General features: G+C 43.3%; 1 protein-coding gene across 1 annotated transcript in view; it reads right to left on the bottom strand.

Annotated features, from left to right (window-relative positions):
• The window catches only part of shroom3 (shroom family member 3), a 469,510-nt gene that overhangs the window by 213,718 nt on the left and 233,947 nt on the right, over positions 1-21,845 (bottom strand). Inside the window, exon 2 of the mRNA XM_078544271.1 lies at positions 4,516-4,670. Within this exon, the coding sequence (XP_078400397.1) occupies positions 4,516-4,670 (155 nt within the window). The remainder of the gene's footprint in view (positions 1-4,515; positions 4,671-21,845) is intronic.

Below are 21,845 nucleotides of genomic sequence, written 5' to 3'. Positions count from 1 at the left end.
GTTGAGGCAAATAACACATAGGTATTTAATAACATGGAGGTTTTTAATAACATGGAGGTATTTAATAACATGGAGGTATTTAATAACATGGAGGTATTTAATAACATGAAGGTATTTAAGGGGAAGCTAAATAAACACATGAAGGGAAAGGAATAGAAGGATACGTTGATAGGATTGGATGAAGAGGGGTCGGATGAAGTTCATGTGGAGATAAACACCAGCATGGACCATTTGGGCTGAATGCTGCTTCTGTGCTGTACTTTCTATGTAACATTCAACTTAAATTCCAACTGCTGCAGTCTACCTGTAATGTAAATGCACCCCATGTGTTGTTGAGAATTGCATTGAATTTTAGCATGGAAAGAGGTCATACGATCCAAGTGGTCCATGCCGATGTTTATGTTCCACATGAGCTTCCTTCCTCCCACAGATTTATCTAATCCAATATCCTTTTATTCCTTCCCCTAACGTGCTTATCTAGCTTTACCTTAAATGTATCCATGCTATTCACCTCAGCTACTCATGAAAATAAGTTCCACATTCTTACCACTCTTTGAGTAAAGAAATTTTGCTTGAATTCCCAATTAGATTTATTGGTAGCGAGGATCAGTGTCACAATTTGTGGGATGGGCTGCACAAAAATCCCATGTTTAAACAATATAGGTCAATATAGTTAAAAAAATTAAAACTGGTATGTTTATTTTGCTGCAGTTCATGAAGCTAACGCTAAGCAATGGGCTCCATTGTTAGGGTGATAACCAGGAAGTTAATTGCACTAAAACCCATCACCTACAGTTCTCCCACAGTGCCGACAGGTTGGCAGCACTGATATTTTTCCAAAGTCCAATTCATATTTCCTTTCACTGGATGACATGTTTATTGATAAATCATTAAGGTGCAGTGAGCTGTCACTGTTTCATTCCTGCTTCTCCTTGGGAATGAGCACTCAAATTCCTGGAGCTCACAGCATGAATTCAGTCACTGTGTCCCCAGATGTAGTCCATATGTAGGGAATACTTGGCCATGCACAAAACAGCGATGAACCCAGGAGACACAGGCTCAATGCAAACGCACCATAATGTCTTGTATGTCATCTCTTCTGTATCATTTGTGTGTACGCCTGAAGAAAAACTTGAATTTCTTGTGCTTCTCATGAGCTTAGGCTGTCCCAAAATGCTTTACAGTCAATTAAGTACTTTCAAAGTACAATGACTGGCCCAGGCGGCCTTCACATTTTTCATAAAACCTCATCCACAGGCGGGATGAGGTTTCATGAATGTTTTTAAAGTTTTTAATAAAATTAATGGACATGTCCCACCAGTTTCACATGAGAGGACATGTCCTTAAAATTTTTGTTTACCTTTAATCAACGTATCATAAGTGGAAGTAATCTCCCTGAGGCACCTCTGTGCCTCAGGGAGGTTTCTGCATTCTTCCACGCGCATGCGCGAAAGAGTGCAACTCCCCGACTCAGGCAACCCTCCCCCCGGCCTGCACAGGGAGCACACAATGTTGAAGTCTTAAAGCTGCAAGGGATTTGTGGATATGTTAGAGTTAGGTTGACTAAATTAAAATCTCAAAGGACATTATGGGCCAAGAGACCAAGCTCAAAGAACCAAGAGAAGATCCCAGAAGTCCCAGGATCCATGGAAAGACATGCTAACACATATCGAACTAGTGTATCATGCTATGTTTCAACTAGTGAAAAGTTAAGTATTAAATTTTGGGGCTGAATTTTCCCCCCATCAGAGGGGTTGTGCGGGGGTGGGCGCGAACCCGATCGGCGCCCCCGATTGGTGACGCGCCGCCATTTTACGTGGGCGGGCCAATTAAGGCCCGCCCAGCGTGACCCTCGCCCAGAAGCGCTGAGCGCTCCCTGTGCAGGCGGGAGGGGGGTGGAATTCCCTGAGTCGGGACCAGCGCTCTTTCGCGCATGCTCCCGCTTGCCAACCGGAGAATTCTGCCCTTGATGTCTAAGGAACGTTGTTAGCTTGCATTCTAAATTAGTGATTCTCCTTTTTGACAACAAGGTTATTCCTTGACAAGAATTTTCTTACTCTGGGGTTTGGTATAGAGATCCAAATCCCTAACAGTTGTTTGTATATCAATCTAATGGCCCCTCCTATTTCTCATCTACGTGCTGTCCCTCACCATATCATCCGACGCAACATTAGGTTCCACATGTATGCTGATAACACCTAGCTCAACCTACCACTGCTTCTGATTCGTCACGCTGCTTGTCCAACATTCAGGATTGGATGAGCAGAAAGATCCACCAGCTAAATATTGGGCAGACAGAAACTATTGTCTTTGATCCCCATTACAAACTTTATTCCCGAGCCACCTACTCCATCCCTTTCCCTGGCTTGTGTCTGAGGCTGAACCAGACCATTTGTAACCTCTGTGTCCTTTTTGGCCCTAACATGAGCTTTCCCTACCCAATATCCTCTTCATCAACAAGACCACCTACTTCCAACTCCATAACATTCCTCATCTCATCCCCTGCTGCTGAAATCTTCATCCACGCCTTTGTTATCTCTGGTCTCCACTATCTCAATGTTCTCCTGGCTGGCTTCCCACCTTCCACCCCCACATAAGCATGAGTTCATCCAAAACTCTGTCACCCATATCCTAACACATACCAAGGGCAGGATTTTGCCCTTGGCAGAAGTGCTCGGTGGGGGCAGGCGGGGGCGGTCGGGAAGCCGACTGCCGCCCTCAATCGGCTCTGCACTGCAATTTCACGCCAGTGGGCAAATTAAGGCCCGTCCTGCGTGGATCGTGAGTGGCAGTGCTCAGCGCTGCCTGTGTGGGCGGGGGGAGGGTGGAGAGCTGGGCCTAACGCGCAGTTCACGCATGCACGAGAAAGAGCGCTTCAAGCTCCCTGAGGCACGGAGCTGCCTCTGGGAGATTGAAACACTGTGTAAAAAAATAAGGAAGAGAATAAAAATTTAGTAAAACATGTCCCCTCATGTGACTGTTACATGAGCTGGGATATATTTTTAATTCAAAAATAAAGTTTTAATTTAATGTTTATTTGCTCATGCCGCTTGTGGATGTGGTTTCCTAAAAAATGTAAAGGTTGCTTGGCCTTTTTGCCTGCCCACCAACCGTAAGGTTTGACACGCAGCGTAAATTTGAATTTAATTAGATTGTTAATGGCTTTAATAGGTCTTTTAATTATTGGCGGGCGCGCAGCTGACTTCGGCGCATGCGAAATATCACGAGACTGCGCGATGACGCCTGACCTCATCGCATGTCATTTTATGCTGGGCGTGTCAGGCACGCGCCTGCACGCTGAGCGTAATATTCTGCCCCAAGTCTTGCTGATGCATTGTCTCTTTGCTCATTGACCTACATTGTTCCTGGTCCCGGCAATACCTCAATCTTCAAATTTTCATCTTCGTTATCAAAACCCTCACTGGGCTCATCCCTTCCCCTTTATGTAATCTCTTTCAACCTGACAGTCTACCAAGATCTTTCTATTCCTGCGACTGCACCAACATTGCAGGCTGTGTCTTCAGCTACCTGGGCCCAAAGCTCTGGAATTCCTTGCCACACCTCTCAGCCTCTCTCTCTTTTCCTTTAAGTCATTATTTAAAACCTATCTCTTTGACTGAGTTTTTTGGACACCTGTCCCAATATCTTTTTACGTGGCTCAGTGTCAACATTTGTCTCCAATATGAAGCATCTTCGGACGAATTATGAAGATAAAGGCATTAAATAAATGCAAGTTATTGTTTTATAGTCAGGAGTGGGCATCCTGTTCTGAAACTTGTAACTTTAATATTCTACACTTTGCAGTTTACTGGATTTTAAAATGGCATCAGGCCACAGTTATCCCCTGGGAGTTGGAGACTGCAATGTGGAACTGTCAGTTCGTCATCATGATGAACCATCTGAACAGACAACTCAAATCCAGTTCCTGCTCTGCTGCTGCTTTTCTCTAGGCCCCATCCTAATGCTGTTCTTTGGCTCTTCCTCCAAGACTGATTCTTTACCAAGCTCTTATTTTTAATCCCATTCATTAAAAGAATGAACCCAGAGAATAACTGCTTGACCCACGATCCTATTCGTAGAAGTGCAATTCTCATTTGTTAGTCCACTAGCAAAATTTTTTTGTTGCTGTTTCAAGGATGTTGAGATTGTAAATTATACAGACAATTCGAAGATAAATTGTATCTAATGTTGAAAACCGTGCTTGAAATAAGGAAGCAGATGATACACACTCAGATGAGCTCTACTGATTTCAGTAAGCAAGAGCTTTTACTGGAATAGAAATTTTAAAATGCTGAAAGCACAAAGCAAGCCAGGTAACATCTGTAAAGAAATGAAAACTGTTATTCCAGGGTTCTGATGTAGGGGTATTTCTGAACCATCAACATTTTCCCTTCCTGAGTTTTTCCCGTATGTTTGCTTTTATTTCAGATTTCACGCATCCCAACACATTTTTTATTTTAACTGTCTTTATTAGATTCAGAGAGTATCTTCAGGTGACCAGATTGCATCTCGTACCTGCGAATGAGCAGCTTCAGGGTCTTGTAGGAGCCTTTCACCAGTGTGATGGCCTCTTGTCTGTAGCCGCTCAGCTCCACATCATTTATATTGACCACTTCATCCCCCACCTGCAGTTTGCTTGTTAGCAAGTCTGCTTTTCCTCCTTCCTCAATCTACAAAAGAAGAAAAAAATAGGCTAAATTAGAGGAAAACATCTTAAGCTTAGGACCTTTCAATCATGGTTGCAGTTGACCTCCTGCAGGGCTTTAAGTTGCTTTGCTAATTAAACTGTGCCACCACACTTTTTAACCTTGACCCTCAGTAATGAGGAAAGCCACGATCCTGTAGTATTCCAGGCAACACCTGCACAGAATTAGTGATTCACAAAACCTTGCTGAAAAAAAATCTTGTTCTTCTTTGCAATCAATGGCTTGTATGAGCACAGCTACTTTAGCTTTAAATTTTGAGCACAATCAGTCACCTGATTTTAAAGATTTGTACAGCACACCTTGTTTAACAATGTGCAAAAAATATTTCTGTCTCAATGCCTAATGTGCTGGGGAATTAGAGATAAAAAAAAAAGCAGTACTGATCCATTTGCAGTGCATTTTTTAATCAGCAAGTTATCTCTTTTCTTTACATTCTTAGCACAAAAATATTACTGACTTCAATTCCTTGTGAAGGCGGTGCCTAATTTTTCCAAGAATCTTAACTGCGTATTTCTGAAACTATTAAAACAATGTAGTATCTTGTTTTCCCATGATAAACTTTAAATTTCCTTATCTAGTCACTGAATGAAAACCCTTGCAAATAGTTATTAGTGTTTAGACTGATGGAGCATGGCCATCAGAAAATTGATTTAAAATTATTCATATTTCAAAATTCATTCCAAAAACTCAGGGATCAACAATCCTGTCTGGTTAATAGGTGTCAAATCTACAAAAAAACAATTGTTTAAAAAGTTAATGTTAATTCAGCAATCAGTAATGGTACAAAAGAACACAAATTAATCCCAATTTCCAGACAGACATATTGAGGATAAATGTTGCTCATTTACCTTTGAGATGATTGATTAATGATCTCTCAGAATTAGGATAAAAATACCAATTTGGCATATGTTTAACCACGAATGAGTTATTTGCAGATATGAGATGAGCCGTGTTGTCGAGATAATTCTAAAAAAAAATCAGAAAAAATCCTGTACCAGATTCCCTAAAAGCTCCTATAACCTTTGGCCCCTCTCCACAGACTAACCAATGTCCCACTGAGGAAATCCAGACAATGATCTCCTAATCCTACGAAATGCACCCCCACCATACAATGCTGAATAACAAAGGAATCCTTAAATCAGTGGAAAAAATGGTCCCACTGAGAAATCTGAGACTGCATCATACACTGCACCTTTTAAGAGGGCTGGATAGCATTGGTCTTCCGAAGAATTAAGTAAACACAAAAGCTTCAAATCCTAGAAGATTTAAAGTTTCCTAAATAACCAGCTTCAATAGCCTAAAAATTGTATAACTTGCTAAAAATTCTCAAGTCAAATTAACTATGCTTATGGGGTCAGGAATGCTTTGTAGAGAACAGCACAAAAGAAAATCTTTTTTCAATCCTCACCACGTAGTTGGAGGGACTTCGGAAATTAAAAGCAGAAATGTAACAAAGAACAATTAAATAAATGTCTAGTAATAATTAAAGTACCTTAGCCCAGATTGATGCTATTCTATTACTGATCTGACAAGCCATGAACACAGCTCGTTTCAAATTAAGCCAAACATTTTAATAGATCTGACATAAACTGGCCTGAAAACTTCAAATAAGTTTGCTGCATCAATATCATGAGGTAAAGGATTAGTTCAGCAAAATACTGCATGAATGACCCAATTCGGAATCAGGATACAGATGTAAATCAAGAACATGGCTGCAATTTCCAACAGAGAAGGACAAAATAGAGGAACTTGATTGACGTCGGGAATCTGGGTTTAAACCTAGTCGAAAGAGATGAGATGGAAATCTTCCTTCTCTATTAGCTGCCGTGTTTCTATGCAAAATGAGTTAGTGCAGATTTAAACACATGATAATGAGTATGGGTCTTCAAGATAAAATTTGGTACTAAACTTACACCATTTCCTGTTGTGCAGAATAGAAACATTGCACTTGTGAGTTAGCATTAGGGAATGTTATTAAGGTGAATAAAGGGAGATTTTTTTCACTCTTTACTCTGTATCCCATTCATATTACGTGACACTGGAGTGCTCGAAGCTGATCCTGGTTATCCAAATACAAATGGACTCCATTCCCAGCACTAACATCCTTCACTGTGATGAGCACAAAATTCCTCATCAAGAATGATAGAATTCTATTTCACAGCATTATGTTAAACCCAACAGCACTGATTAAAATAATAGAACATACAATATTATACAAAAAAATTCTGATATTGATAAGAAATCAAATCAAACTTCAGTTTGTGGTAGCTAATTAGTCGCTCAATGCAATAATTCACTAAATATGTGGCCTTCCACTAAATCTGACACAAGGGGCAGAATCTTCCAGTTGGCGAGTGGGGGCTGGGCCCGACACGCCGACGCGTAAAAAGACGCGCGATGACGTCAGGCATGTGTCCCGATGTCATCACGTGCCACCGAGATATTTCGTTCGGCAGGCACGTGCTGGAGTCAGCTGCGCACCTGCCAAAATGTCAAATACCTATTAAGGCTATTAAGCAGTTAAGAACGCTGCACGTCCAACCTTAAGGTTGGCGGGCAGGTGAAAAGCCCAAGCGGCCTTCACGTTTTTCAGGAAACCTCATCCATGAGCGGGATGAGGTTTCCTGAAGCTTTTATTAAATAAATAAATAAATTGTCATAAATTTACAAACATCTCCCCACTCATGTGACTGTGTCACATGAGGGGACATGTTTAAATACATTTTAAAATCATTTCTGTCATGATTTCATTATACATTCAATCTCCCTGAGGCAGCTCAGCGCTGGCCCCAACTCTCCCCCCGCCACCACCTGCACAGGTAGTGCTGAGCACTACCGGCCGTGTATTACGCTGTGCGGGCCTTAATTGGCCCGCCCATGTAAAATGGCGGCACCGAGCCGATCGCGGGTGGCGATTGGTTCCGCTCCCACCCCGCTCGCTCCCATCCAGCCCGCCCGCCCGCCATAGGAAAATCCTGACCAAGATGTTTCTAATCTTTAAATTGTTGAGCTAATTTGTCTCTGCTGCAGCAGGCGAGTTCTCAAAGGATTCTTATTTAAGGTCTTATTGAAACATATAAGATCCTGAGGGGACTTGATAGTGTGGATGCTGAAAGAATATTTCCCCGTGTGGGAGAGACTAGAACTAGGGGACACAGCTTAAAAAGAAGGGGTCTCCCATTTAAGACGGAAATGAGAAGGAACTTTTTCTCTCAGAGGGTTGTGAGTTTTGGAACTCTTCCCTGAAAAGCCGTGGAGTGAGGGTTATTGAATATTTTTAAGGCAGGGATAGATATATTCTTGACTAACAAGGGAGTCAAAGGTTATCGGGGGTAGGCGGAACGTGGAGTTGAGGCCACAATCAGATCAGCCATGGTCTTATTGAATGGCGGAGCAGGCTCGAGGGGCTAAATGGCCTACTCCTACTCCTAATTCGTATGTACTGTGACTTGAAATGTGTACAAACCAAATGTGTGCTCCAATTGTTGAAAGGAAAATGAACATTATAATATCATTTGCCAGAAAATAGATGGGGTGATTTAAATAGAGTAAACAAAATATGTGGATAGCCACAATTCCATAGTTGCTATTGACAATTTAATACATTTTAGCACTGATTAAACCTAATCAACCTTCTTTTATCTACCAAATGCGACTGCAATCCCCCTCCAACTCACTTCCTGCCATGAATTCTTGCTGTTTTTCCATTGATCAAAAGTGCCAAAAAATGTATATTCACTTGGAAAGTCAAATGGGGGATGCGATAGCCAATTTCCTTTTGTCAAAGTCCATAAGCCTGATTTTCTTTTGGGATTGGGAAATTGACTTTGGGATCATTCTGGGTTCCGTCTGGGGATGATGCAGTCACAGCACCCAATTTCATGGGGTGGGCTGTTGACTGGCTGGACAGCAGGTGTGGTGACCAATTAGAGGCCACAGAGCCATGAATGGAGGCGGGACAGAGTGAGTATGGGCCCGATTTAAACAAACCATGGCAACGATTACTGTGGTTGCCGTTTAACTTCAAGGTTGCAAGCACCTGGGATCCCAGAAGAGAAATAGAGGCTTGCCTGAGGGCAGGGCTGTTCCATGGAAGTCCTCCTTGAGGCATTGAGGGAGAGAAGCGAGGTCCTCTTTCCAGAAGGTGGTAGGAGAGGGCCACCTCTCAAATCAAGCAGACCTGGATAGGGGTGGCTGAGAACATGAACAGATGGTGTGGTCAGGAGGAAATGGATGCAGTGCCAGAGATGGTTCAATTACCTTCTTCACTCTGGTAAAATAATGAGTCCTCCTCAGAAGATGGAGGACAGACACAGTCCTGCTTAATTGGGCACAGATGCGGGGCCCCAGAAATCACAGAAATGGAGGTTGTACTTAGACCAGCAGCAACAGATGTGTTCCACAAGTCCGAGGTCCCTGAGGCAGCCCGAAGTCATAGGTTGAGAATGGGGGAGTCCATTCTCATGTATGCTACCATGGGTCAGGGCTTTGAATGCATGAGCTCCTCCACTGAGAGAGTGGCCAACATCGTGAAGCCATATACGGCAGCACTCGGAGTGCATGCAGGAACTGTGCACTGATGTTCACAGGTTGCATACCACACTCTGTAGCTTGAACTGGCAGTGGCGCTAGTGACCCAGAGAAGTTTGGAGGGGATGCCAGTTGTGCCCCAGCTGGAGGTTCCCTCCAGCCATCTGGAACACCAGCCAAATGCTGAGGATGTCATTGAGGCAGTTGAGGATTTCACCCCTCACAAGGCAAGTTCATCATCATCATCGACCTTCTTGGCCCCTCTGAATGAGGGGTCATCTGTGCAGTAGGGCTCAGTGACAAACAGTACCCTTGCAATGATGCTGCTGCAGCAGCCCTCTGGAGGTCCCCACACTGGCACATACATCTCAGCCACAAGCAGAGACAGTGAGCAGGCTGCCTCCAGCTCACCTGAGGTCACAAGAGGAGCACTGCGTGGAAGTGGACGGGAGAGGAGGCCACCATGTCAGGCAGAGCACTGAGTGGCTCAATGGGGTTTCCCTCACCTGTACATGTGCACTCTTTGAACAGACTGTTAATATTGACGTGATGCCAGATGTGTGAGCTTTCATTCTTTAATTCAGACAGGGATAAATTATGCTCAGTTAGGATGCCCTTGGATGATTTTCAGCAGCCCTAAGTTACCTTGTTTAAGTATTCATTGGACTTGGAATGGTTCACGTATGAGTCAGCATTTTTGAGAAGAGGAAGGAGAAAAAGATAAGTGTAATGGTGAAACAAATGCGCAAATCTCACCATTCAAAGTGACTGGCAGCTGATCTTCAGCAAACACCACGATGGCTTGGAGAATGCATCACAGTGAAGTTCATCTTGATAGCACAAGAAATATTTATATTGCACCAAGGCTACATTTATAAAATGATGTAGGTTTAATTAGTTAATAATAATTCCTGGATTATTCACGTGAAAACAGAAACCCACCCAGCAGGCCAGTGACTGTGCTGTTTTTGCATCCTTTACAGATAACAAGGCTCACAGATTAATACTAGGATGGTATTTGAAACAAATACAAGGCCCTGCTTTATTTCAAAAGACTAGTCATGTACAATACTTATCACCTGCCTAATGGTTTCTCTGTTGTACAGAGGTCTTGACTAATTAGTGTTGGAGGCAAAATGTCAAGGGTTCAAAGAAAACTCTCTCAGGCATGAAGAGATGGGTATTTGAAGGATTCATGCCAGCTAATGTTGACAGAAATTCGGGGGTTAAGGGTACTGGACCAAATTGGAATCCGCTGTGCAAATTCACTGGTAGATTGCACTGTTGAGGTATACTTCTGAGTCAGATGGTGCACTACGTGCCAAGCAGTATCCAGTGGTCAGCTGTACACTTCCTACCTGCTATTCCCATATGTTTCCAATTTCAGCTGAACCATTAGAGAGGAAGAGGAAATCCAAGAATGAACAAACCCAGCACATTCGTGTATCTGGTACAGAGCTGCACTGTCAGGGGCTTGGACAGAGATTACTGACCCATCCTCTCATTTATGGAAGTTGTTCAGTATAGACGAAGCCATAAGAGCAAAAAGAGGAAATTAAAACTGGCTGAACTAAACACAAACACTAACCAGCTTCATCCTCTCTTCTCTTAGGCAGTCCCTCGGGTTCAAGGACGACTTGCTTTCATTCCAGTTCAATGGGTTCTAAGATGGTTGACAAGTCCAATGTGTAATTTGTAGACTTTGCCACATGCGGGGCAGATGGTGCCTGGAGGGTTGGGTAGGTGAGTTGTTTGGAGGTTTGTGCTCTCTCTCTGATGCCTCGACTTTGCTTCTGCACGTTCTCGATGAAATCTCTTGATGTGTTTGGTGCCTTCCCAGATAAGCCTTTTTCATTTTGGTCGGTCACAAACCAGGGACTCCAATGAGTTGTCATCCGAAAAGGAAGGGAGGGGAGGAGGGGAGAATGGCGCTAGGGAAGTTACTCATATGGAGAGCTGGTGCAGACAAAATGGGCCTAATGGCCTCCTCCTGCGCTGTAACATTTCTGTGATTCTGTGGGATGTTGACCTCTTCAGGGATGCTTTAAGAACATAAGAACATTTCCAGTGTCCTCCTGGCAGTCTCCTGCCGCGACTGAATTCCAAGTAGAGCAGTTGCTTCGAGAATCTGGTGTCAGGCATATGAATGACATGTCCCGTCCAGCGGAGGTGGCTTTAAGCGATTAGTGCTGCAATGCTGGGCAAGTTAGCTTGGGAGAGGACACTACTGTTGGACTGCCTCTCTTGCCACCAGATTTGGAGGATCCTGTGAAGGCACTGTTGGTGGTACTTCTCCAGTGCTTTGAGGTGCCTGTCTCCGAAGCATATAGGATCATGGGGATCACAGTTGCCTGGTAAACCATGACCTTAGTCTTGAGTTTGAGATCCTGGTCCTCAGATATTCTATTCCTCAGTCAGCCGACTGCTAAGCTCACACATTGGAGGCAATCATGAATTTCATTATCCATGTATGCCTTCGTCAAGAGGAGGCTGCCAATATATAGAAAATGGTCCACATTTTCCAGGATCGCGTTGCTGATCTTAATCAATTGGGGTGAGGGGTGGTGGAGGTAATGTGCTGTGGGAGCTGGTTGGAAGAGGACCTTAGTTATCCAGGGCCAGGATTTTACAGTCGGCGTGTGGGGGGTGGGCCTGAAATGCTGGCACGTAAAATGACGCACGATGACGTAGGGCAGTCTTGTGATATTTCGTTCGGCGGGCACACACTGGAGTTGGACAACTTGCTTCCATTCCAGTTGCTATTAAGGCCATTAACGAAGTAATTAATTTCAAGTTTACGCTGCCTATCCAACCTTACGGTTGGCGGGCAGGCGAAAAGGCCCAGCGGCCTTTACGTTTTTTAGGAAACCTCATCCACGAGCGGGGTGAGGTTTCCTAAAGCTTTTACGAATTAAAAATATTTCTGAAAAATAAAAACATGTCCCCTCTCATGTGATACAGTCACATGAGGGGACATGTTTCATTAAATTTTTATGGCATTTATTTATTTTTTTCAATAGCGCTTCAATCTCCCTGAGGCAGCTCCATGCTGCCTCAGGGAGATTAAGGCGCTCTTTCGCGCGCATACGGGCAAAATTGAGGGCGGCGGTCAGCTCCGCAGCCACCCCCCCTGCCTGCTCCTGCCGAGCCAGCCTGACGCGGGAAAAATTCAGGCCCAGGTGTTTAGTGAAATGCCCGCTTTCTCATATGCTCCAAAGCAGGAGTCGACAACGATCTGGAACTCAGTTTCAGAGTGAGTGCGCACACAAGCTTCACCCGCATACTGAAGCTCAACGACTGAGGCTGGAGGCTGGATCGAAGATGACGTAGGTTGAACAGTTTCCGTTTGTTCTGTAGATTATCTTTATGCCTGTGGGTAATTTTCTAGAGGTGAGGTGCAGTATTGCAGTGAGGAAAATAACGAGTTGTTGTAATTGTTTGACCCACTCTTCACTGAGATAGTGTTTGTGGTGGTTCCGTCAGTGAGGATCACAGCTTGCATATCATCGTGGAGTTGGCGGAGGGCAGCCAAATTTGAGGAGGATACTCTATAAGCCTTTGCGGTTGACAGAGTCAAAGGTTTTTCACGAGGTTGAAAAAGACCAGCTTCAACACCAGATTACCATATGCTGATGAAGAATTTGAGAGTGTGATTGCAGCCATGTTGTTGGAAGTTGAGGGGCATTTTAATTTCACTTTCCACTCTTCATGGAAGAAAGTTACTTCTGCTTCTGTCGCTGCTCCTTAAACTTGAGTGGAAACGAGCTGCCACAATGTAAAATTTAACAACATATTGGTATTCTGGAAGGAGACTCAATGTTTAGATATAAAACAAGATTGATATGCATTAAACAGATATTGTACGATGCTGTCACAATTGGCATGGGTAATATTTTGGGTTTAAATAACCTCAACAAATACTCTGCATACTGAGCATGTTAATAGTATTTGTATTATAGCAGCTTGTTTTTGCTTGAATTTAAGGGGAGGCCCAGAAGCAGTAGCATCTCTGTTTCTACAAAGGCCTGACTGGAAAGTGACACTAAAATGCTCCTCAACTTCAGACAATTGCAATCACACTTTCGGAATTCTTCACTGATGTATCACGATATGGGATATTTGTATTGAGCTGGTCATCTATCTCAGTCCATTGGCCCAATCCCTTGAAGGAAACAGACTTGAAAGATCTAAGACCGTTTTAAGCAGAATTATTTGGGAACTTTTTCCTCAATCATTTTCTTAATTGGCTAGGTGGATCGCTTGTCTGATAATTCTAATTTATTTTATAAGATAACAAGCAGAGCCCATTCTTCAACATTTTCTACTTTATTCACCTCTTTCATACCTCCTCCTTCACTATTTGAATACACTACATTTACCATGCGGCCAAAGTATCCGAAGTTACACATGCCACCACCAACACCAGGAAAAGAAATAGCTGCTTTAATCACTTAAACCCTTCAATGTATCTTTTCTGATTAAAAAGCAGGTTTGTTCTCAGTCCTGTTTGACCTTGCTGGTGCTGCACAGTATTTGCTATCTATTCCAGTGTAATGCACTTTTAAGAAGCTCTAATCCTGTGCTATTAGCATGGTCAGAGGTTTAAATGTCCTTTTGTATTTCTAACATATGGCCACTTCCCTCACACCTGCACAATCTAACCACAGATATTCATCTGGGTGGTAACCATTGTCTGCTTTCAATCCTGGATCAAACGCACTTACTGACGCTGTGAACATTTGCTTTAATATCATATCTTTCTTTTGTTGAGAAACGCTGAATTGGGTTGTTCATCCATTTTCTTTGGGGAATGTGACAGAATTTTAAACACTTCTCTTAAAAGACTAAGATGTAACAGCTGAAAGTTGCTTTTTAAGTCACTGTGATGCCCTAGCTTGTTTTTCCAGATTTTCCAAAGTTTACAGAGAATAATGTATATTGAACGTTCACTATATATGTGCATGGCCACAGCTGGATATTTGAGGCTTCCTATAAATTGTTAAAGCTGCAAAAGTAACTGCTGAAGTGTAATTCTAGTTGTAGTCTGTGGCGTGGTGCAACACCACGTTTCCCTAGAGCTATATCGGACAACATGTGATCACGAAAGGTTCTATAACAGACCAACAAAGACAAGAGAATATTACTTACAAAATGGTTAGGCAGGGAAAAAATGATCTAAGTAACTATAAATAGCCCATAGATCTTATTTCTGTTCATGCAACTCTCTTTCTCTCAGCTTAATTGTCTAGCTGTGTGACAAAAATTATGCATTCTTGCTGAGTTTTAAGTTTGTGAAAGTCCCTTTAAAACTCAATCACTAGCTCTGTCAGCAGGTTAACAAGAAGCTAGACCCTGGATTTTGCCCCAGTCCTGCCCCATATAGAGTTGCGAGGTTTGTAGAAGCCTCTTAGTAGTTTGAGAGGGAGTCCAGCACACAGCTTTTAAACTGTGAGACCATGATTAACTCAATTTGGATTTTACTCATCGATCTCTTTTGAATTTGAGAAGGCAGATATTCAACTCCCAGGATGTTCTGGTAAAATCAGACAGTTCTGTTTGAATAAGTGAAGCTGGAAACCTCGGGCAGAGTTTGGCCCTTGACGGGCAGGCGGGCCCGACCGACTCAGTGGTGGGCGGGGAGCCGATCCCCGCCGCCAAAACGGGCTCCGCCGCCATTTTAAGTGGGCGGGCCAATTAAGGCCCGCCCAGAGGGCTGCCCGACGGGGAGCGCTATGTGCTCCCTGTGCGGGCGGGGGGGGATTCCCCAACTGCCAGATTGCACTCTTTCGCACATGCATGCCAAAGAGCGCACATCTCCCTGAGACAAAGTGCAGCCTCAGAGCGATCGCTGAAACTCTGAAACTCTAAAAATAGAAAAATTTAAAAATCATTAACATGTCCCCCTCATCTGAAAATGTCAAATGAGATGTGGCATGTTAGTGAAGAACACAAACACTTCATTAAAAGTTTTTAAACCCGATATCAAACCTCACCCCGCCACTGGATGAGGTTTGTAAAAAAATCACTTACCCGCCTGCCCGTTGGGCCCGTGCGCCAACCCGAAGTTCACACGGGCCCCTCAAAATCCTGGTCAGTTGGAGAGTTAATGGCCTTAGCAAGGCCTTTAATTAATGGCGGGCGCGGGTCCCGCTGCATAGCGTGCCCTCCGACCAAAATATCGCGATGCCGCACGCTGACGTCGGGATGCTCACACGCAACATTTTAAGCGCTGGCGAGCAGACTCCACCACCCACACGCCAGCCAGAATATTCTGCCCCTCATGTGAGCAGCTATTTGGAAAAGCTCAAGCGATTGGTTTGTATTTTTAGAAATTAAAAGATTCATTTAATTCTTAAAATTGTAATGTTTTTACTCAATGAATTGAATAAAGGACTGTTTATTGAATCTTCATATAACTATTATATCATTGAGATTATTTATAATAATTACTCATAGTTTGCTTAATTATATTTCTTCATACTTTAAACATTAGCGATCTGGTTAAAACCCATTAAACTGTCTTCCCCTGGTACGGTCCTCATCTTTGCTACCTAAGTCCAAAGGATGCCAGCTTGAAAGTATATGCTGGACAACTGGTTCAACCATTCATCATTAGATAAAGCACGACTGGAACCTGCTCTTTCAGCTAAAACTGCTCACCATTCTGGAATCATGGATACTTTTTTCCACTGCAAAACATCTTCTTGCACCCTCCTCCCCTGCCTCCTTCAAGTTCAGCTGTAATAATTATGATGAGCTCATGAACCTCTTTCTCATTAAGACTGAGACCATCCGTTTAGCTGCCTCTTCCCTCCCCTTCCACTAGCCCAACTTTCTCCGAAATTCCTTCCTTACCCCAGTCCTGAACTCAAATCTTTCTCTACTTCCTCTCCTATCTTTCCTCATGCTCCATCCAAGCTCATCTTGTCCATGTGATCCACTTCCTGATTCATCAACCCTATTCGGACTAAACTACTGATCACCTAACTTCCTCCCCTGGCCCCCATATTAGTTGATCTTGTTGATGGTTGTTTCTATTCAGGTGTTGATCGTCTCTGCTTCAAATCTGCCATCATCACGCCCTCCTCAAAAAAAACTTGATCTGCCCATCCTTGCAAACTGCTGACACATCTCTAGCCTCCTTTTCCTCTTGAAAATCCTTCAGCTCCAAATCAGTGCCCAACTTTGCTGGAACTCCAGGTTCAAATCCCTCAAATCAGATTCCTCACCCATCCCACCATAGAACCAAAATGGCTCTTACAAAAGTCACAAATGACATCCTATGTGACAGTGTCCATGCTAAACAATCCCTCCTTGTCCTTCTTGACCTGTCTGTAGCCTTTCGCACAGTTGACCACACAATTCTCCTCCAACACCTTTCCTCCATTGTCCAGCTGGTGGGGACTGCTCTCACCTGGTTCCATTTTTATCTATTCAGTCATAGGAAGAGAGTCACCTGCAATGTCTTCTCTTCCCACTCTTGCATCGCTATCTTTGGTGCCTCCCAAGAGTCTATCCTTGGCCTCCTCCAATTTCTGATCTACATGCTGCCCTTCAGTGATATTATCCAAAAAAAAGTGTCAGTTTCCACATGTATGCTGACGACATGCTACCCTCACTCACCACCAGCACCTCTCTTGACTCCTCCACTGTCTCTAAATTGTCAGACTTTTCATCTGACATTCAGAACTGGATGAGCAGAAAGTTCCTTGAATTAAATATTGGGAAGATTGAAGATTGTCTTTGGTCCACCATATGCTCCATTCCCTAATTGTCAACCCTGTCCATCTCATGGCAACTGCCTGAGGCTGCCCTAGACTCTTCACAACTTTGGTGTCAAGAGTTCGATGTGATCTGACCAAAATGTTGAGGGTCTTCTCATGCCACGTAGTACAATCTAAGGCTGTTCACCAGGTTTTACCTGTTCTTAATCTTGCTGCCAGGCTGTTTAACCACCACTGATTACCATTCATGTTATTATGATGATATCATACCTTGGGCCTATGTACTGTACAAGACACAATAAGACAATATAAATAATCACAATAAGGGACCGGGTAAACACGTTATGAGTTCATTTATTTAGGCTAGGCACATGAGAACAGTTATGCATAGGTATAAAGCTTGAAGTCATCAGAGCTGTGTGTGTGCTCTGCTCAAAGCAAAAGTGAAACTAAGATTAGATCACATGACACATTTCCCTTCTAGTGATGTCATATGCTGATATCCCTTAAAGGCATATTACAACAACCCCGAGGTAAGCTTCCAACCTTACATCCAAGCCATCACAAAGACTGCTCATTTCTACCTCTATAATATCTGTTCTAAAATCTCCTTGTGGACCTCGGTGTCAAATTTGGTTTGATAAGTCTCTGTGAAGTGTCTTGGGAGATTGGCCTAATTAATTCTGCAGTTGGGAGTTTCCTGATGTTTTGCTGGGCTGGATGGCTCGTGCCCTGCCGTCATATTCGGGCGCCATATTTGAAAGGCCCCCGAACATCAACTGATGCACCATTGAAGATAGAAGATGGATCTCCTGGAAGATCATGAAGATAGAAAATCCACTTCCTGGAAGCTGCTGCAGCTCGAAGATCCACCTGGTAGATGCTCTACCCACCCACTGCTGCACATGGTGTTCCAGGGTCCGCGGTTGCTGGAGGCCTCCATCTTCCATCCCAATCTCCGCAGGCTGCCCCAGGCCTTCGTCAGGCAAGTCCTGACATCTCCACGCCATGTTGGTCCAGACGTGTTCTGGGCCAGTGTGATATCCCGCTGGTAGCACGGACAATCGGACAAGAGGGGGATGATTCCGGTCAGGTCTTCATCTGCATTCCGTTAATGGGTGCAAAATGGTTTCACGCCGGTCTCTAGTGGGAATTGTGACCCACCCATGGTGGATGGGAGCGCAAGTTCCCGCCATCGTTTTACGCTAGCAGGAAATCGATTTTTCAGCTACCGCCGCATTGTCCCCCAGTGCCTGCCATTAAACCCACTGCTGGGGGGTGGGGGGGGGTGGGGGCTCTGGAAAATTCCACCCTGCATTTCAAAAGCACGTAATTGGCTGTGAAGTGTTTTGATATGCTGTGAACAGTGCTACTTAAATGCACCGAAAGGATCCCAAGGCTGAATTTTTAGGCCCTGATAGGGGCAGTCATGGGAGTTGGTGATCATGTAAATTCATGCTGCTGTCTGGTGTGCTGGTTTACCGGCTCCAATCCACCCCCGCTGTCATTTTCTCAGAGGGAGGGTGGAGGGCTGAGGACAGAGCTACCTGCCTGCAATTACTGGGTAGCCAACTGACCTCATTAAAAGCCTTTTATTATCGGAAGCTGACTGGGATTTTTCAGTCATCCCAGGTCCCCGGAGGCATTGAGGGACAGTGTAGCTACATGGAGGTGCCCTCCTGGCGGTAGCTCTATAGTGAGATGGGGGGGAGGGGTGGGTGGTGGTGATGGTGGTCAGAGCTTCAGGCAGGCTTAGAGGCCCTCCCTGCCTGCCTTTAGCTGCAACCATCAGCTGCACTAAGTTGAGGGGTTCATCTTCAACAAAGCTGGCCAGGCGGCTGAGACCAAAGCTGGAGGGAGAGAGAGGGCACCTCCACCTTGGGACACCTTTCTGTCACTTAACTGAAAAGATGGACTGCTGCAGGGGGCTTCTTTCTGGCTCTCGAGCTTTGACAGCCCACCCACCATCCTCAATTAGACAATGAGCCGGCCTCTGGTCAATAATTGGCTCCTTTGTGGAAAATAACCATGCCTGTTTGCCACACAGTGCGGGCTTCTGTCCCCGTTTGAAGACGATGGCAGGTCCCAAAGCCCACGGGGAAAATCCTGCCACCTGTCTCTGTCATCTCCTCCTGCCCTACAGCCCCCAGGCATCTGCACTCCTCCAATTCTGGGCTCTTGAGCATCCTCAATTTTTAAGGGCTCCACCATTGGCAGGCATTTCTTCAGCTGCCAAAGCTTGAAGCTCTTGCATTCCTTCTCCCAACCTCTCCACCTCTCTTTCTTGTTTTAAGATGCTCCTTTAATCCTAGCTCCTTGACCAAAATTTTGGTCACCTGCCCTTGCAACTCAATAGGTCTCCTTCAACAACACCTTTCAAACCCACAAACTCTACCATTTAGAAGGACAAACACACCAGATGCATGGGAACACCACCGCCTGCAAGTTCCCCTCAAAGTCACACACCACCCTACCTTGGAACAATCTCGCTGTTCTTTGCTTGTCATTGGAACTCCTGACTGCCGGGGTTCAAGATAGCGAGTCACCACCTCCTTCGAGGGCAATTAGAAATGGGCATCAAATGCTGGCCTGGCCAGAAACGCTCACATCCCATGAACGAATAACAAAGAAAAAAATTCCTTATGAGATTCAATGTCAAATTTTTGTTTGGTAACACTTCTGTGAAGTGCTTTGGGATGTTTCACTACGTTAATGGTGCTTTACAAATACAAATTGCTGTTGCTCTTTCTTTCTTTAACTGGAACTGATTTTATTACATATTTATTACAAGTCATTGTTCAAATGTTTATCATAGCAGAACCAGCTTGGTATTCTTTAAGATGCATCAACAAATACAATTAAAGTAGCATATTAATATCTTAACACATAGATTTCATGTTTTATTATGATTCATACAATTCAGATATCAATGCCAGATATCAACATGTGCAATAAAAGCAGCAAAAAAAAACCTTATTCCAATTCACTACGGATTCCTCTTGAATTATTTATTCCCTTTGACCCAAAGCTTGCTATCTCAGCCTTGATCTTTTTTCGATGGCGTGATTCTGTTTCCTTTAGTTATCATCTTAGATTATTATCTTACTTCAACTACCATTTGCCATTTTAAATAAAAATAGCAAGAAAACAAACCATGGAAACAAATCCTCAAATCCATTTTCAGAATGGAGTATTGTCCTGAGCAGAAATGTCAAATTTCAGTGCATGGAGGACAGTTTTGTGTACAATGGGAAACACACTGAAATCATTTTTCATTTTGCTCAGTGTGGCTACATTTTTTAAGAATACAGCATCTTATCATTATCTCAGAGACAAACTGAGTGCCTCTTGTATAGTGCCTCCAAACGGAAACGCTTATTCAAAAGTGTGCATGGACCCAATTCAGAAATGTTTAAATAAAAAAAGTAGAAAATATTTATTGTACATAATTTTATTGTGCCTGAAAGCAATGTTAAAAGCTTGAAGCTGTCAAACCTTTCCTGACAAATACAGTACAGGCTTTATCTATCAACAAGGTAAAACCTTTTAATCTACTATGCATTCTCTCAACTTCCTCAGAATGCACACATCTCCCAACTTGATTCTTTTATATTACTAAAGCAATACAAGTCAATACAGTTTGCTCTAACAGAAAGTATAGTGAGTCCTGGTGAGGTTAAAATATCTGCTTTTTTAAATTTACTTTCATCAGTTAAGATAAATAACTTGCACAAGTTGGAAAAGGTGCCTGAATACTTTGAACATGCCATAATGATGTTTATTGGAACTGACAGGTTTTGCTGAACACCCACTCAATCAAATTGCAAGAGAGTCCTTTCTAGCACAAAAATGTTAGAAACCTTCTTGAAGATACAGTCAATCTATAATCCACCATTGTATAAATGATCATTGTTTGTGAAGCACATCCACAGATCTACGGTTAATGAATTTAAGATCAAAGTTAAGAAGTTACTTGAGTTTTAGAGTCAAATTACACATGCTTGTCATAAATTACACATATTCTATATAAATGTAAAAGAGCCTGTGTTTTGTTCACCCCCTAGGTGATTTTAACAAATGCCATGTGCTATCATATCATGTTGGTATGATAATCTAATGTATAAATCTGAAAACCTTGTTATATCCACATTCTGCTTTCAGAGCATGATTCCAGGATGAACTTGAAAATTTCATTCTTTAACTCTAATCCATGTCCTCAACTTGGTTTATTCATAAATCTACTTCACTTAAGAACATTGTTGCAATGAAAGAAGTTTGCTAGTTTTTCATGAGCGATATACATAGAGTGTATCCTTCATATCTCATACAGTTATACAGTCCAATAAAATTTAGCTGATGCTCATGTGCTTTTTCTTAGCTGTTCAAAATGATCTTGGGCTAGATTTACAGGGCAGCGTGTTCCCCACCCCTGGACTAAAAGGTCGATCGGGAGCCCATCCATGAAAAAGCCAGCTGTCACACAGCCATTTTACACGTGGGGGGCATTAATTGGCTCAGGGCAAGACTTCCACCACCTTTTGGGCAGTAAGTCCTGCCTTAGCGAACTGACAGTCAACCCAATTGGCTGGCAGCTCTGTAGTCCCAGCAGAACCAGGTTCGAGTACTTTGACTCTGAAACTTAAGTAACTTCATAATTTTGATCTTAAATTCATTAACCACAGGACAGTAACTTATTTTTTGTTGCTAACTAAGATCTATGGATTTGCTTCACAAACAATGGTCATTTATGCAATGCTGGATTATAGATTGTAGCTTCAAGGAGGTTTCTCCTATTTTTGTGCCTGAAAAGACTCTTTTGCAATTTAATTGAGTGGGAGTTCAGCAAAATCTGTCAGTTCCAATAAACAACATCATGAAGCAGAGG

The sequence above is a fragment of the Cetorhinus maximus genome, chromosome 1, assembly GCF_964194155.1.
Source record: "Cetorhinus maximus chromosome 1, sCetMax3.hap1.1, whole genome shotgun sequence".
In the NCBI taxonomy this organism is placed as follows: Eukaryota; Metazoa; Chordata; class Chondrichthyes; order Lamniformes; family Cetorhinidae; genus Cetorhinus; species Cetorhinus maximus.
The sequence above is the reverse complement of the archived record's forward strand: the minus strand, read 5'-3'. Positions and strand labels throughout refer to the sequence as shown.